The 17208-nt window shown below is 47.7% G+C and overlaps 1 protein-coding gene across 2 annotated transcripts in view; it reads left to right on the forward strand.

Moving 5' to 3' along the window:
• Positions 1–1465: 1465 nt before the first annotated feature.
• Positions 1466–17208, forward strand: part of ACSF2 (acyl-CoA synthetase family member 2) — a 36405-nt gene continuing 20662 nt past the window's right edge. The window contains exons 1-10 of one of the 2 annotated variants that reach the window (XM_041486600.1): positions 1466–1622; positions 7000–7195; positions 8914–9042; positions 10007–10060; positions 12570–12688; positions 12911–13073; positions 13481–13576; positions 14482–14630; positions 15251–15342; positions 16413–16489. In XM_041486600.1, the coding sequence (XP_041342534.1) occupies positions 1549–1622; positions 7000–7195; positions 8914–9042; positions 10007–10060; positions 12570–12688; positions 12911–13073; positions 13481–13576; positions 14482–14630; positions 15251–15342; positions 16413–16489 (1149 nt within the window). In that variant the 5' untranslated portion in view covers positions 1466–1548. The remainder of the gene's footprint in view (positions 1623–6999; positions 7196–8913; positions 9043–10006; positions 10061–12569; positions 12689–12910; positions 13074–13480; positions 13577–14481; positions 14631–15250; positions 15343–16412; positions 16490–17208) is intronic. The other variant, XM_041486601.1, reaches the window with a different exon arrangement.

Genomic DNA, 17208 nt, shown 5'->3' on the forward strand with positions numbered 1-17208 from the left:
GTTTAATTCTTTCTTTAACCAGGATTCACCCTCTGTGTTAATGATCATAATGTGGGAAGATCAATCCAAAAGTCTTCTTTATTTTTATTTATTACAGGTTTGCATAAAATTTTTTTCCTCTGTGGTTATACAATACCGAGAGCTCTGATGCTCCATCAGCACAAAGACATTTGCTCTGCCCTGGCCAAAAAGTGGAAGGACAACTTCTGGCCACAGATGTCACACAGCTTTTCATCCCCTGTGGGAATCCAGAAACTCACCTCGCTGCTGAGTTCAGTGGGACTGACTGGAAGAGGTATCCGTGCATGTAGGCTAGAAAGACTTTGGAGCTCCACAGGACAAAGACAAAGCATAGCACAAGGCACATCTGTGCACTCTGCTAGGGGTTGCAAGAACATTAGCAAGGAGAAGGGAGCAGGAAATGCTGAGGGCAGTGGGATGAACACAGTCGATCTAATTGTGATCTAACGATCCTTACTGGGCCTGAGCTGACCATGCCAGCCTGTGGTTGAAGACCATTCCCAGACTCTTGGAAGTTCTCTGTGACCCCTCTGCAGCCAAGGCAAATTTTTCACATTTCAAGGGAAAAAAGTCTCCCTTTCCCTAACAAAGAAGACATTGTCACTGCTGCCACCAAACGAATTCCTTGTGAACTAGATGCACATTGAGGAAAATCCTTCATTTCTAAAAGCAAGTGTCAGACACTAGAGATCTCATGGCAGTTGATATTTCACTCTGTTACAAGCACATTTTTGGCTTTGATGTCTGAGATTCACCATTCTGAGGCTGATATTTATACTCTTGTTTGTCAGCACCATTGTGCTTGATGTGATACAGATAGACTGTGTGACATCTTCAACATCAGTGCTGCTGCAGAGCTCAGCAGCACCACACTCCTTACCTGGTGCCTGCCCACACCTCTGCACTTAGGCGAGGGGATCTCAGCCTGCCCAGCCCTGGAGCAGCTCTGCAGTTCCTAGCTGGTCTCTTCTCCTCCACAGGGAGTGCCTAAAGGTGTCAGTGGGGTGCTAACTGGTAATTCATTGAGAGGATAGGGCTGGAGGCCAGTTGGGGACTCACAGGGCCAGGGCACCAAGTGATACAAGTGAAGACAGCTGGAGGCAAATGATAGTGATTGTCTTGCACCAAAGTCCACCTCTACTCGTTTGAGTGGAGGGAGCTTATTCGGGGTGTACCAGTGCTTGGGTCGGGCTGACGGAACAGGCTGGGATGAAGAGATAATGGAGTGGAAATGTACAGGGAAGAAATTGTGGTGGACAGCTTGGGCTGGGGACCGGCAGTGGACGGGGCAGGTGCCCGGCAGGACTCTGGGGGCTCCGTCCGAGCCTGCAGTCCCTCTGGCGGACCGGGCAGAGCTCACAGCTCCCCCGCTTCCCCTCCCGCCGTGCCGCCTTCCGCCCGAGAAGGCTCCCGGCGTCCCGGGGCGGAGCGGGGCCGGGGCGGGCCCGGAGCGCCGCGCCCCCGAGCACCGGAACGGGACAGAACGGGACAGAACGGGACAGAACGGGTCCCGCTGGCGCTGCAGGAATGGCCACGGCCCGCCTGGCAGCCCTGCCCCGGCACGGGCTGCAGCTCCTGCGGCGGGGAGCCCCGCCGGGCAGGTAGGGGTGGGCTGGGCAGGTGCTGTGGGGGTACAGGGCGGTGGGACCATGGGGGCGGGCAGCTGTAGGGGATAGGAATTAAAGGGGAAAGTGGGTGTGGGTGAGAAGGAATAGGGGATAGGGGGCCGTGGATGAGAAGGTGTGGGGGCTGTAGGGGGCAGAGGGCTCTGGGGTTGGGCACCTGTAGGGTACAGAGGCTGTAGAGGATGGCGACCATGTGTGATGGGGGACAGGGACTAACTCTAGGGCAGCTGCAGTGTGCTGTGCAGTGGCTGCATGCAGGGAGGGCATAATCATCTCAGTGTGTAACTCTTGGCTCCCCTAAACCCCCTCCAAAGTGGCAGAAGGCAGGCTATATCCCCTGGATCTGCTTTGCCCCAGCCTGTGAGTGGGCCAGGGGCAGGGATGAGCCCTGGACAGCGGGCAAAGGGAAGTGAAGGCATGGCAGGGCTGAACTTTGTGCAGCAGCTCCATCTAGATTGCAGCAATGTGAAATGTATCAAATGGCTTCCCCATGCTCCTGCAGGGCTCTGACTTGCAGTCAGTGTCCCTGTCCCCTGGTGGTCCTGCAGCCCCCAGGGAGCTGGGTGACCTGGCAGGTCCGGGACACCAAGAAGCTCTGGGGCTTGGGTGGTCAGGCCAGTTCTTTGCCTTGCTCTTCTTCAGTGCTGCCTCTTGGAGCAAGTTCCTGTAAAGAAACAGCAATGGGAAGTATCTGGCTTTGGGAAAGGCTCTGAAGGATTAGCTGATATTCGGGGTAATAATCACCAGGATGAATGACTTCCAGTGAGCAATTCCAAGAACCAGGTGGGCCATTCCTTGTTTTTCACAGACAGGGTTTAAGTGGGGTTTTTCAGCTGGTTTGACATTAGGAGTGAAGTGTTGAAGCCACTTCATCATAGGTGTGTGAAGATTGCCTTCTCAGAATCTGTTCTTAGGATCAGAAAGGAAGCATGATAGCATTCACTGCAGCTTACTCCAGCCCAGAACTGAAACTGAGGGATAACAACACAAAGCCCTTGGAGAGAGAGAACATGTGTTTAGAGAGTATACTCTTTCTAGTAATGTTATAAAAAAAGTTTAAAAATTTTTTAAATTTAAACTTTAAATTTTTTTAATTTAAACTTTTTAAAAAAAGTTTAAATTCTGCTCCTAGGCTTGTTTATCCTTTTGGCAGGGAGAGTGTAGAGGTCAGAGAGGTGCAGTGGAAAACAAAACCAGAAAGTTGCTGCAGGAGGAGTCTGAAAACCCTGTGAACTTGATCTCTCCTTAAACGAAAATAATAATATTTTAAAAAAGTAATAGGTATCTGGTTAACTCTTTAGTCAATAGATCAAAGCAGAAGTGAGGACAGAGCAGACTTAATTTTCACCACCCTTTAATTGCAGTCATATTACAGAAAAGACCCAAAAGCTCTTGCTTTGGGGAGAGACGCTCTTGGTAGATGTCCATGGACAAAGGAACTGGTAGAATCTGTGAACCTCTCCAAGTATGAACTCTGTATTTGGGACAATTCCCAAGCTCTGGGAAGGCAGGGCCTTTCCCACAGGTGCAGATGTGATGGCACCACAGGGCAGGTCAGTGTCCCTCACTTTACAAAGGGGACAGGAGCTTACACTCCTTTGTTTTCTCTCTCATCCATTTTGATAATTTCTGTAGAGACTGGTAAAGAGTTAAAGGTGAAAACAGAGCTGGTTATCTTATGTCAACAACTCCAGACTGTTGACTGAGGCTGTCCAGAGAAAAATACAAACAGCTCCTAGGATTAGCCCAGAGTGCTTGCTTCAGTCTTGTAATTTCTGCTTCCTGCCATCAGGCAGATGAGCTCTGGGATTGCTGGGATTTGGCTGCTCTCCCGCCTTTTGCAGGGAAGAGGAGGAGGATGCATTTTCCCCAGATCTCTCTTGAGCTGTGTTGCTGAACTCGAGGGTTCTGGAGTTTTGTAGGAGCAGCCTGTGGACGAGGCTGGCTCCTTTGCAGGCTGTCTTGCTGCTGAAACGTGCTGCTAACAAAGGCCTGTGCTCTCCAAAAGCTGTGGTTTACAGTGCTGACGCCCAAGAGCAAGCAGAGTTTTATCTGCTCGCCTCTGGCTGAGTCAGGGAAATGAGAGCTGGTGTAATATCAGACTATGGGTCTTGTTTTATCTCCAGCAGCACCAGATGCTTTGTAGGAAGAGGTGAAGGGTGAATTGCTTGTTTTCTGTAACAAAGATGAACACAGAGATTATTTCTAAATCCTTTAGACCCTTTCTTTCTAGAGGTCTCTTGATGCATTCTTTCAGATCAGATACGTACACTTGCTGCTGGCTGTAGGCAGGAGGGAGACCAGCCCTGTGTGATTTCCAGCATGATGCTGCTGATAATGAACATATCTTGTGTCTGCCTCCTTCATTCCACTCCTGATCCCCAGTGCTTCCAAAAGGCTGCTGTGTTTTATCCCACACCTTTCACTTCTGCCACTGTCAAAGCGATACAGAATTCAGAAATGCTGAATTCAGAAATGCTGAATTCAGAATTGCTGAATACAGAAATGCTGAAGCACATGTGAATGTTAGACCAGAATTCAGGGAGCTCAGACTAGATGGCAGCTGAGAATTTTGCTTTAATGCATTTGAAGAAATTATGTTAGTGCTTTGAGAGGAGTCAGTGACTCTGGCTTATGAGCATGAGATATCTCAGCCTTCTTAGCCTCTAATTTGAGTGCTGCTGGTGCTTTCATTTAAAATGTGAATACTTGGGATCTCTGAGAGCAAGCTGTGTTCCCAGTGTGAAATACTGCAGTATTTTCTCAGCATTTTTCAGCATGTGGCTTTGTAATGATATCTTTTAGTGCTCTTTGATGCACTTTCATCCTCACGTTTGGGGGTAGGGAGGAAGCCAAACCATGAAACCTGGAGCTTTGTGCCCTTTTGCATTTAGTGTAAAAGTCTGGTTCTGAAAAGTCAGTGAAACCTTTTGGCTCTTCAGGTCTGGAAAATATTGAGGCAGTAAGCCCAGAGAGCCTGATTGGTGTAATGCTTTGCCAAGACATGACAGTGTAAGATATTCCCCTTTTCACTGGCAATGCAGGGCTGTGCAAGTGCCTCTGAAGGCTGGCTGCAGAGAGCAGGAGACTGCTTTCCAGCTGGTCACTTTGGATTCTGACTGAATTTTCTGAATCTGAATTTTGTAGTATTTCTTCCTCTCTGCAGTCTCTTTTTGTGATGGCCTTTTGTTGTTTATTTTTCCCAGTGCTGAGCCTGCTTGGCTCCTTGTGCCCCCTGAGCTGATGCTGGGGAGAAGAGCTCTTGAGCAACCAGGTCAGCAGCTGCTCCCTGCCTTCTCCAGCCCTTCCTGGTCAGGGAATTTAAGGACAGGCTCTGCTGACACTGGAGATGACTTGGCTTGAGGGAGATGAGAGTGTGGCTGGCCCCATTAAGCATTTTTACAAACAACCTGAGGGTTCCTCATCCACCCTCGTGAGCTATGACAGGGGACAGGGACTTCTTAACTTTCTGTTTCAGCCAGCAAGTGGCTGTGGGTGGCTGTCCTGGCTTTCACTGCTCTGCCAGGAGCATTCATCCTGCCCTTGCTTTAGGGAGAATTTTTTCTACCTTTTGCTTCATAGAACCGATGTTTATAAAGGCCTTTCTTCAGAGCTTTCTTTCATCTCCTCACTTATACACAGGCTTTGCCCAGGAGTTTTCAAGCAATAAAAGGTAGTTCAGTTTAGCACTTGTCCTCCCTCCTCCTCAGGCAGCCTTGCAGCCTTGATGTGAGTTGCCCAAGAGCTTGGTGAGGAGGGATGTGTGAACAGAGCCTGTGGGAGTTTGCACAATCCTCCCTCTGCCGAAAAGCAGTGGGGGAGAAAGGGTCAGGTCATTCACTTGTCTCTTGGGGCTGTACTCCCCGAAGGTAAAATCTGGCTTTGTTCTCTGAACACCGCCTTCCACTCCGCATAGGAGGTAACTCCAGGCTCAGGCTTGTTTCTTGTGGGCAGGAAAACAAATAATTTGTCACAGTAACGCCAAGTCTTTGCAGAATATTGATCCCGCGGTAGATGGGCATTTAGGCTGAGCTATTTTTCCTCTTCAAGGCAGGGATTTCCCCATTATTCACTGCATTATCCACAGCCTGTCCCTCCTGGTTGTCTCCTAATGTTGGAATGGAGGAGGTGAAGTCATGGAGGAAGGCAGAGAGAAATGAGGAGGGACAGAGAGCATGGGGGGCTGCCTGGGGAGGAAGACAGCGTGGTGGGAGATGGCTGCTGGAGCAGAGAGAGGTTTGTAGGAGATGGAGAGAGAAACCAAGGTAGGAACTGCAGTGCTCAGATGGTCAGAAGCTGTGGTTCAAGGGGACATTTCTGCCCATGTTTCCACCAATGATCAGACCTCAAAGAAAGCCTTAATGATATTAAAATGATTTTCCCTATTGTTGTTTCTCTTGACTCATTGACCTCCCCCTTGACCTCCAGCACAATGTCTCAGTGTTTCTACCCTGCTTGGTTTGTACTTCTCAAACCCATCCCTGCTCTCCTCCTTCCCACCTGTCCCAAATTTGCAGTGGGGGCCATCTCCTCCCTTCTGTGGTATTGCCTCTGCGCTTCTCCCCCCTCATCTTGCTGGTATCTCCTCTTTTTATTGATGCTGTTTCAGTCCCATAAGCTCTTTGCATTCCAGCTGTCAGAGATGGAATGTGTACAGCTGCTCGCTGTTGTAAACACAGACCATTCCTTTGCAGACACCTCAGTTTCAGCTTAGCTTCTCCGAACTCTTCTAAACAGTTTTCATTCTGCAGGATTGGACTCTTCTCTGCCCATTGTTTTGGAGAATGACCTCTTTAATTTTAATTCTCTCTTTCTCATTTGTTTGCTCTTTTCAGCTGGTTGGGAGAATTTATCTACAAACTGGTTTGGTTGTGTTACTTCACAGCTATTTATACTTTTTAATGTTGCAGAAAGACCAAGCCCATCTCTCAGTGAACTGCAGAGCCCATATTCTGTCTGGGCATGCTGATATATCCACGTAGTTTTCAGTGCAGGTGAATGATGGTAGGACCAGGCTGTGCCAGTTCTGCAGGGCTGGAGCAGGCTTCTTCCTCACCAGCTCTCCCATGGAGGGATGGAGGCTCTGCCTGTTCTGCCTGCTGCTACAGACACACATGTGCGTGCCCTGGGGCTGCCAAGGCTGTCCATGTGCCCCAAGCCACTGCATAAGCTTTCCGAGTCCTTTTGGAAGTCTTCCTGATCTTGACCCACTGAAGCAGCTGCCTGTGGTTCCCACTGGTGCAGGAATGTGCATCAGGTATTCCCAAAGCCATTGGCAGGCTGATAATCCCTCCAGATGGGGAGAACTGCGTTGACAGGTTAAATTAAACAGCTTCTTCTCTTTTTTCCCCAGTGCCCTGCACACAAAGATGCCCTCTGTGTCTCCCAGGGTGACCAACAGCTACATCCAGGGACCCACAGACATTCCCCTTCTGGACAAAACCATGGGCCAGTGCCTGGACCAGACTGTGGAGCGCTTTCCTGACCGCGAGGCCTTGGTCTTCTGCCGGGATGGGGTTCGGAAAACATTTGCTCAGTTCAAAGAGGAGGTGAGTGCCTTGCTCACCCCTCAGGTGATTGGATGACAGCAGCAGGTGTGATGGAGGAATGGGAAGCATTGCTCAGTTTCATTGCTCAGCTCAGGACTGAGATGAGTTGCGTGCGGACCTTCATGCTGCTGCAGAGGGAGCAGCACATTCCAGCATGTGCTGCCTTCATCCTTCTCCGAGCCTTGGGATGAAAAGAGGGAAGTGGTGTACTCAAAATGCTAACATCCCATAATGAACATTCACACTTAAAAATTATCACACTTATCTGAGGGGTTGTGGGCTGAGTCATGGTGTTTTTCTCTATTGGAGTGGACTCCTCCTTCTGGATTAGTCACTCTGACTGTCAGAGGTCCTGAGTGTGGGGAAGGTTTTTATCCAAGCATGAAGGCAATGGAGCAAAGTAAAGGACTAGGGCTCAGTATCATATGCACAGATGTGTGTGGGTGTGTGCATATGTGAATATGTGGTTCTCTGTTTTTGGAATGGAGGGACTAACTACCTGGAAAGTTTCTAATAAATGTATGATATGATCTTTGATAGGAAAGAATTGTTTGGTAGGTTTTTAGGAGTTCTATGGTTTTGGTCACATCCGTTCACATAAACAAGATTAGCTGTGTTCACTCTAATTTTAAGAAGTAGACTGTAATTCAGAACTAAATCAAATTGTTCCTCAGATTCATATCTGAGGCAGATTTTATAAATTCATTTGAAAATTTAACAAAACTCTAAGATCTTTCCTGAATGTCTCAGTGTATTTATACATACATTTGTGAACCTGAAACACACTTACCACCCTGCAAAATAAAGTAGTTGTTAATATAGTGGCTGAATTTGAATTAAGGAGTCACAGAATCACAGAATCATTAATGTTGGGAAAGGTTTCAAAGACTGAGACTTTGGCCGATCACAACACTGCCAAGTAGGTCAGAGTACTGAGTGCAACATCCAGTAATTTCTTTAATGCCTCCAGAGACAGGGACTCCAACACCTCCCTGGGAAGTCCTTTCCAATATTTAACAACCTTTTCAGTGCAAAATTCCTCCTGTTTCTAGCCTGATCCTAGCCTGGTGCAGTTTGTGACCACTTCCTCTCATCCTGAACCTTGTTCCCCAGGAGCAGAGCCTGCCTGCCACCTGGCTGCACCCTCATGTCAGGGAGTTGTAGAGAGGATGAAGGATCCCTCTGATCCTCCTTTTCTCCAGGCTGAGCCCCTCCAGCTTCCCCAGTCACTCCTCACAGGACTTACGAGGACAGGAACCCAAAACTGGTCAAAAATCACTTGATAGAATTTTCTTCACCCAAATCCTTTTTGAAGTAAGTGATACCCAGAAGGGAGGCAGATCCAACAGTGTGGATGGGCCCAGCATATGGGTAAAGCTTGGTCCTAAGTGGAATTGATGAGAAACTTGGCAATAAATCGTCTTTGGGCAAGAAGTAACTTGCAACAACATAATTGCCTGTTTTGATTTCCTTCCTGCTTTGCTGTATTGTTCCAGGTTTGTTATTTTTATGCTTTCAGTCAACCTGCTGAGCAGGGGCTGGTCTGTGCTCCAGGCTCAGAAGCTGCTGCAGCCGTGGGCTGGTGGGCTGTTCTGGGCAGACACAGCCTGTTGCATTTCAGTTACAAAGATGATGCTTTTTCTCCAGAAAGCAGTGCCTGGAGACCAATATTCCCCACTGCATCTGGTGTGTGATCCTCAGGCTCTTGTATTTTTCAGGTGGACCAAGCAGCAGCTGGACTTCTGGCCCTTGGCCTGAGGAAGGGAGACCGGCTGGGGATGTGGGGACCCAACAAATACGAGTGGGTTCTTATGCAGTTTGCAACTGCCCAGGCAGGAATCATCCTGGTAAGGAGTTTGCTGTGTCTAGGTTTTAGCAATCTATTGGGAAAGGGAATAGAGACAAAGAAGCAATAGGAAATACTGGAGAATAAGGTTTGTTTGCTTTCCCATGCTCTTACCATGTCATCTCTAGCTGAATTGAGTATTTAAGGAAGATCTGTGCATCTCCCTGCATCTTCATTGTCCACTCTCTAGGGAAGCAGGCTGCAGAGGGAGGAGGAGCAAAAAAATGCTTACAACAGTTAATAGGAGATGTTCTTTTCTCTACAGGACCATTTTTATGTGGGATGTTGCTGCCCTAACCAGTTACCAGCTGGTTAGATCCCTTTGAAATCTATTGCTCCATGGAACAAAGGCTCACTTAAAAGACTTGGCCAGGCTGCATATCCCTAAAGCCAATTTTCATTTGATAGCATGACCAAAATACACCTTATTTAGGCAGTGCACTGGGTTGAGGTCTGTACCCTGCCTTCTGCTCCATTTCCTCCATCCTGGTCCATTCCAGTGTCTGAAGGAATAGGGTGGAAGAGCATGGCTCAGTAGGAAGCTGAGGGTGAACTTAACTGCAGTGGCCACTCTGTGGAGAGCTGGGTAGAAGGTGTTATCACAGTTGTCCATCAAGAAACCTGACTTGCACAAGAATTTTGATCTAGTTTAGTGGATGGGATCAGCTAGATAACTAGATCAGCTCCTGTGAGACAGGAGATCTGGTTTCTGTTCCTGAAGCTCTGTTTTGACTGTGTGACCTCACATAAATCTCTTTTCCAATTGTTTTCTTTCACACAAACACAGAGTTCAGATATGTTTTCTGTGAATGTGGAATCCCTGTGGTGGTGAGTTGTTAGTTCTGTGTTGGAGGAAAGGCTCTGAGTGTGGCTTAACCCTGGAGGAACTTTTCTGTTGGAATCTGTGTAGGGGGGAGCGTGTTCAAGGCAAGAAGGTGATCAAATTCTTGTTTCTGGCTCTTCAGGTATCTGTGAATCCAGCCTACCAGGCCTCTGAGCTGGAGTTTGTGCTCAGGAAGGTTCGTATGGCATCAGCTGTGTGTTGGAGGGGATTGGTGGGGACATGGTGCAGATGAGCTGCTTAAGATCTGGGTGTATGGGAAGAGCTGGCTGGAGAGCAGGGCTGGTGTTGGATGTGTAGAGGGGATGAAGCTGCAATTCTGTGGCCACATTCCTTGCTGTGGCTGCCACCCTGTCTGGTGGAAACTGCTGCATCATTCTCATCCCTCTCTCTCTGCTAACAGCCAGGTTCTGCCAGTATTACCCCAACCCAACCCCACTGTCAGCAGTCATCTACCAGGGAATGAACGAAAAAATGTAGGACTTGATATCTCCTCTTTGCCCCTCCTGCTCAGGGCAAAAATCACCATCTGGGATCTCAGCCTTGGTAGTAAAACCTCAGAAAGGACCTACTTTTAACCTCAGAAGGACCAGTGTGCTTGGTAGCTTGATTTCTCCTTCCCAGGTTTGTCTGAGGCTGGCCTTGCATTTAAGCTGGTTTAAGTCCTAGGTATTGCCACTGTTTAACATCTCTCTGCTGTCTGATCCTGCTGCCTCATCTACCCTTGAATACCTGCCTGGGTTTGAGTTTGTGACATGTGGAGCACTGATGAATTTAAACTGTTCAGGCTCCCTTGCTCAAATAATGAGGAATTCAGGTTATTAAATATTTGATGGCTAAAAATTAAGATTAAGCAGCTAATTTTTTCACTGTGGTTTGTTCAGCTATAAATGAAAGGCTGATCTTAGAAGAGAGGGAGCCACTTCTGAATGCTCCCAGCACCATCCAAGTTTGTTTTACCTAGAAAGTGGATAATTTTTAGCAAATTTCTTTTGTATCAGTAACTCTCTAATGGGTTGTTGGGCTGTAGTTTGAATTCTTGTTTCATCCTTTCTTTAATCCTCTCAGCAGTGCTGCTGGTCACTCCTGTTCTCATGCAGCAGAGCACCATCTCTTCCAGGCTGGATGTCCTTGGGCTTCTCTGTCCTGCTGGAATGTGCAACTCAGCTCTTCCCTTTTTCCCTTTTTCCCCAGCAAGGCTTTCGTTTTCATCTCCTCTGATTTTCTTCTCTGATGTAATCTGGAATGTTGATGGGGTAAAAGCAGGAATGTGCTTCAGTTCCATTGGGAATTGCTCCTGTCTTGCCCTTCCAGATTTGCCAGCATTCCCAGCTTCGTTATGCACCTTTGACACTGGGATCTCTGGAGTTCCTCATCACCCTGAGGATTTGTTTGTTTGTTTATTTCCATAATAAAATTTCTGAGGACTTTAGGGCTTTTCCTGTTGGATCCTGTCCATCTGTGCAGTCTGATTGATATATATGGAAATATGTGTGGAATAACCATTCCTTGGATTCCTACTGTATTTCCAGGGCTTGGTAAAAGCAAACTGATGTTGAGTTCTCATATTTTACATTCTTTAAAGACAGGTCTGCTGCCACTCAGGTTGAGACCAAGGGGGAGAGGCCCAACCAGAGGCTCTTTATCTTGTACAACATCAGCCCTTCAATCAGCCCTCCTCTTCCCACACAGCATCTATTTCTCAGAGCTGGTTCAACCAGAACTGTAGTTTAAAGGAATTAGTAGTAAAAAGTTGCAGAGGCCCAAAACAGCCTCAATCCCCTGGGTTCTGGGCAGCCTCTTCCAGAAAATACTGCAAATGTTTATCTTCCTTTCTGACAAAGCCCAGAGGGTACTTAAAAATAATTTATTGGAGTAGCCTTTGTCTCCTTATTTCCCAGACTCTGGGAAAATAATGAGAACAGCTGAGTAAATATGTGAATAGTTTATTGGACACAAATACATTTTTTGGAAGAGGAAAACAGTTTGCAAATCTGGGTCAAATTCAGCGAAATCTCTGCTGCTGAAAAAGAAATAAAAATTCTTGGGGTAATTAAGGTGTTTTGTTTTGGGATTATGTAAATGTAAGGGTTGAATGAAAAATGTTTTCATTTTCAAAATAGCTACTGCTTTAATAAGAGTGGAAAAATCTTAGGAAAAGGAACACCTCAAAAATTCCACCAAAAAAACTTGGCTTGTTCTTAGAGGCAGATTTTAGAAATCCTTGTTTTTCCAAATTTCCTCAAAAATCCTCATTCCAGATCAACACAAATTAATTTGTTTTAACTTTATTTATTTATTTATTCATATTTTGCACTGGGATTTTTGTTGGAGTTGAGACTCATAATCTGAAAAATCAGTTGTTTGCCCTGTGCTCACAACAAAGGGTGTCAGTCCTGGGCAAGGAGGGAACCTTAGGCTGCAGCTCTACTTTCTTGACCAGCAAAACTCATCCTGAATCCAGCACTGAGGAAGAGCAAAGCACTGGCTGCACAGTTGGATCCAGGCTTGGGATGCTGGGTGTGCAGTGGCAGCACAGACTGCTTTGGGAATGCACAGCTGTAAGGGCTCATCTGCTTTAATCTTTGGGAAACCTACCTGTTCCTCTGTTGGGGCTGGCTGCTCTTTATCATGTCCTGACCATCAACCCAACATGACTTTTCACAAGTTTCTGTCTCCCTTCACAGGTTGGCTGTAAGGCACTGGTGTTCCCCCGTCAATTTAAAACACAGAAATACTATGATATTCTAAAGCAGTCATGTCCCGAGCTAGAAAAATCCAGTCCAGGGGGAATAAAGAGCAAAAGGTGAGTTAGGAACATTTGGTGTCTTTTGCGCTGAGCTCACAGCGTGTCCTGCTTTGTGTCCCCTCAGCTGCACAGCAGGTTTTGCTGAAGAGGGCCCACAGGAGGTCTCACCTGAAGAGAGCAATTTAGGCTGGCCCAGAGGTTTCCCCTGACCAGTGTGCGCCTGCCTGGGCACTTTTCTCCTTGTTCTGATATTGTTGATGGTATTTTCCTCTCTGCCAGGCTACCTGACCTATCCATTGTCATCATGTGTGACTCGAAGCTGCCTGGCACCTTCCACATGGATGAAGTGCTGCAGGCTGGGGACAGCAGCCACCTGAAGCAGCTCAGGGCCGTGCAGCAGACGCTGTCCTGCAATGAGCCCATCAACATCCAGTTCACTTCGGTGGGTGCTCTGCCAGCTCCATGCCTGGCTTGGGTTCCTCACTGGGAGCAAGGGGAAAGATGTGTGCAATGCCACACGTCACGTTTTCCTCCTGTTTCTCTTTGGGACCAAGCTTCCAGCTTCTGCAGTAGGATGGAAAAAGTGTTCCGCCGTTTCCCCTTCTTCCATTCTTTTTGTGTAGCCTTTTGTCAAGGGCTGCTGTAGATGAGACGGTGCACTCTGAACTCTGTTCAGCTGAAATTGGGCTATTTTTTGGGATTCAGGTGCTGTTAAAAAGGTAAAAACAGGCTCCCAGGTCTGATAGGAGAAAAAAGAGCAAGATCACCCCAGAGTCTGCCAGGGGGAATCTCCCCTGAGCTCACCCTCAGAAAAAGTGGTGTTACTGCATAATTCCCTGTGTCTTCCAGGGAACAACAGGAAGCCCTAAAGGAGCCACCCTCTCCCACAGGAACATTGTGAACAATGCCAATCTGGTTGGTCTGAGGCTGGGTATCACAGACCAGGTGGGTTTGGTGGAACAGGGTTTGGGGGGGCCCCCACTGCAAGGGACTGAGCACGTGTGGAGAGTGCTGGTGTTCACTCAGTGGAAGGGAAGGATGTTTTGCTGCTAATGACATTGAGGGATATTAATGCATTACATTTTGCATTTCAATGGAGTTCCTTGATCTTTCATTGTAGTTTCATGTGAAGCTTTTTTTTAGGCAAAAAAGCTATCTTTTTCTGGGGGAAAACCATGAAATTAATCACTTTTCATTTTGGTGAATACTCATTTCAAATAATTACAAGACTCTGGATATTAGCTTTTAATTCTGTTGACTAAGGTTTTAATTTGATTTACATGACTTGGTTTCATGTCATATTTACAGTCTTATAACTCTTATCAGGGTATGACCTCTCTTTTTGTGGGTTCTTAAAAAAAGGTTAAAGACAAATATTTTCTTTTGAAGTTCTCAAGTACTTATTTCTAACACATCAGCTTTGATCCAGAGAATAGATGAGTTGTTTCAATCAGTCTTCAGAGCCTTTTGTGATTTTAAAAAAAAAGAAAATAAAATGAATAGCATGTGCCAAGTCCTGCATATTTCATGCCTCTCACAGCACTCCCATTCGTCTCTTTTGGTGTATAATGTATAAGCAATAGCAGACCAAGGAGTCCAGCAAAGAAGAGACATTGCAAAATTACGAGATGAAATATTGACACAAAAAACTTCCCAAACTGATTTATATTAAAGGCAGGATGTGTCAGTTGTGTTTTCACCCAACAGGAGCACAGCAGAGTGTCAGATTTCCAGCCAAGGGGATCAGGAAAAATGTCACTGCTCAGAGCTTTGCTCCTGAGCAGGGAGCTGGGCTGGGCACTCGCTGGGAGCTCTCCTCTCCTCTCTCACTGTTCTCTGGTCGGTCCCAGGAGAGTCGCTCTGGGCTCCCTGCGCCTCTCTACCACTGCCTGGCGTCGGTGGGAGGCTGCATGGTGATGGCTCTGCACGGCACCTCCTGCGTCTTCTCATCGCCCAGCTTCGAGGGCAAGGCTGCGCTGGAAGCCGTGTCTCGAGAGAAGTGAGAGCCCCTTTTGCTAAGGAGCAGCTCTTGGCCTCGTGGCTCTGCTCCTTCCCTTGCCTCACCTGTCAGCACCTGGCTTGTGCTCTTCCTTCCCACAGGGGGAGAGGCAGGTTTGCTGCTGCACTCAATTGCACAGGCACTTCAGGAGCCAAAGTCTGCCTTTTCAGCTGTGCTTGGGAGCGTCACCCTTCTCCTGAATTAAGGAATCCTTCCTGTCACCATAGGGCTTTGGCTGGGAAGCATAGCAGTGTCTTGGTTTGCTGTGGCTGCTGTGTTTTCACAACTGAACACCTGCCCTCCTTTTCCAAGTCCAGCTCTGCTGCTGGGATGGTGTTCCCATACTGTTCCTCAAGTATAGCTTGGGAAACAAAAGAGCTGTTGCTGTGTCTGCATCATACATGTACATATGTCTCTGTGTTTTATGCAGATGTATGTCTGTGTGTGCTGGTGAGCAGCACATCTGCTGTGCCTGCCTCCGTGCTGCTGCTCTGCAGCCCCAGATGGGACAGGATGGGATGGGACAGGAGGGGATGGGACAGGATGGGATGGCTGCTGAGCTGGGGCTGCCCCCAGTTTCCACCTCTGCAGCTTTGCCTTTTTATCCCTTCTTCCCCAAGATGCTCCTTCCTCCTCGGCACACCCACCATGTTCATAGACATGCTCTCCCAGCCGGACTTCGACTCCTATGACCTGTCAACTCTCCGGGGAGGTAAGTCCCAGAATTCAAATGGAAAAATCCTGAGAACCAGGATATTCCTGGTTCCCTGCTGGGAGGCCGTATTTTTAGTTTTGTGAGCACACATCTCTTCTGGTGGGAAGAATTTAGTTGCATGAGCCTTGTGTTTCCCCTGTTAATTTGATGCTACATTTCTTTTCCTTGGGGAATCCTTCCATCATTATGTATTTTAGGACTCCTTCATCTGAAGGCAGCCTAGGGAAGGACCTTTCTATTTTAACTGCAAGGGGAGGTGTCAGGAACAGCTTGATTTTCCCTGTCTCTCCAGCCACCACCATGTGGCAGCAGATGCTTTCTGTGTCTCAGACTAGTGCAGTCCATAAAGCAGAGCCCAGCTCGGATTTCTTTCTCAGGCCTGAAGTTTCCTGCCTGTTTCTGAAGTCATTCATCCCCGTGCTGGAGGGTGTGATACCATGTGCTGGAACTCCCTCTCTTGTCACAGCCCACCTTGGAAATAGCTGGGCAGACCACCAGTCCTTTTGAGGCAATGATAGTATGGAGAGAAGGTGGTGCTGGAGCATAAGAAAATATTTTAGCAAGTTACCTAATCATCTCTGCTATGTGCAAAATGATCCTGTCTCATCCTGTTTCCCACCAAAGCCCATATATTACCCCACTCTTCTGCTCTGTCATCCTAGTTGGAACAGGTGGCAGTGGGAATTACCCTCTCCCAAAAGGGCTGCTCTGTGCAAGGCAAGAGGAAAGGTTTATGGTTTTATGGTGGTGATCAATGAGAGTGTTTGTCCCACTATAAAACTGTGCCTCTTTCTGCTATGAATCTTTCTATTTTTGGAGAAATGTAGGTTGGACTAGGTTTGAGTTAGAGAGTTTATTTTCCTGTTGAGAAAGGCAAATTGGCCTTGCTGCAGCCTTTGCTTCTAGAACAACTAGGGCCTGTATCAAAAGATTTAGGAAGTATTTTGACAGGAACCAGTGTATCCCACAGATCTTGTCAGCATTAAATCTGGGAGTGGAGAGCCATTTGAGGGACCACTCCTGGGAATAAATAGCTGGTTTCCAAGGTATTTTCCTATTTCTTCCAGGAATTATTGCAGGTTCTCCTGTTCCCCCTGAGATCATGAGGACAATTATCACCAAGATGCACATGCCAGAGCTTGTGGTGAGTTGTGGTGGCTGTGACCAGACCTGCAAGGGGTGTTTGCCATGGTGAGACACCAAGTTTGGGTGTCTCTGGACCACGGTGGTACCTGGTGGTCCTGGAGCTGCTGGGATCAGGCTGAAGAGGGAGGGCTCAGAGGACCTGGCAGACAGAAGTGGGGGTTCTGCCTGTTGCTGCTGAGGTGTCTGGGGAGGAAGCTTTGGAAGAAGACAAGGCATCACATTCAATGTCATTAAGTGAAATTCTGCTGCTCATTTCAAAACTTTTACTGACACTCAGTTGTACACACTGCCAGGATTATGGTGGCAGAGGCAGTGCTGGTTCCTGTTGGTGCAGGTGGATGCTTGTACTCCTCTTGGTGTAGAGCTGTCAAGTTTCTTTCCCCATCCTGGGTTTCCTGTGGATGTAAAACCTCATTGTGTGGTTTTTGTCGTGCCCGAGTCAGGTCGTGGGGATGGTGCCATCCACATGTGCTGCACCAAATGCTGCACTGCCAGCAGGGCAGTGTGTGCTGGGCCACGTGTCCTGCTGCCCCAGCACACTGCCACCACCCTGGGCCTGTGCAGGAGCCACCAGCACGTGCTGCATGTGGGGGACAGGCCACCAGCCAGGCTGCACATTTCCTAGGCATGTCCTGCCATCTGCATGCCAGTGGCTGAGCCAGAAAAGGACTGTTTTGTTTTGCCCTAAAGTAAATTAATTTGGTACCATGCTGCTTC

The sequence above is a fragment of the Pyrgilauda ruficollis genome, unplaced genomic scaffold (genome assembly GCF_017590135.1).
Source record: "Pyrgilauda ruficollis isolate IOZ18807 unplaced genomic scaffold, ASM1759013v1 scaffold77, whole genome shotgun sequence".
NCBI classification, from domain to species: Eukaryota; Metazoa; Chordata; class Aves; order Passeriformes; family Passeridae; genus Pyrgilauda; species Pyrgilauda ruficollis.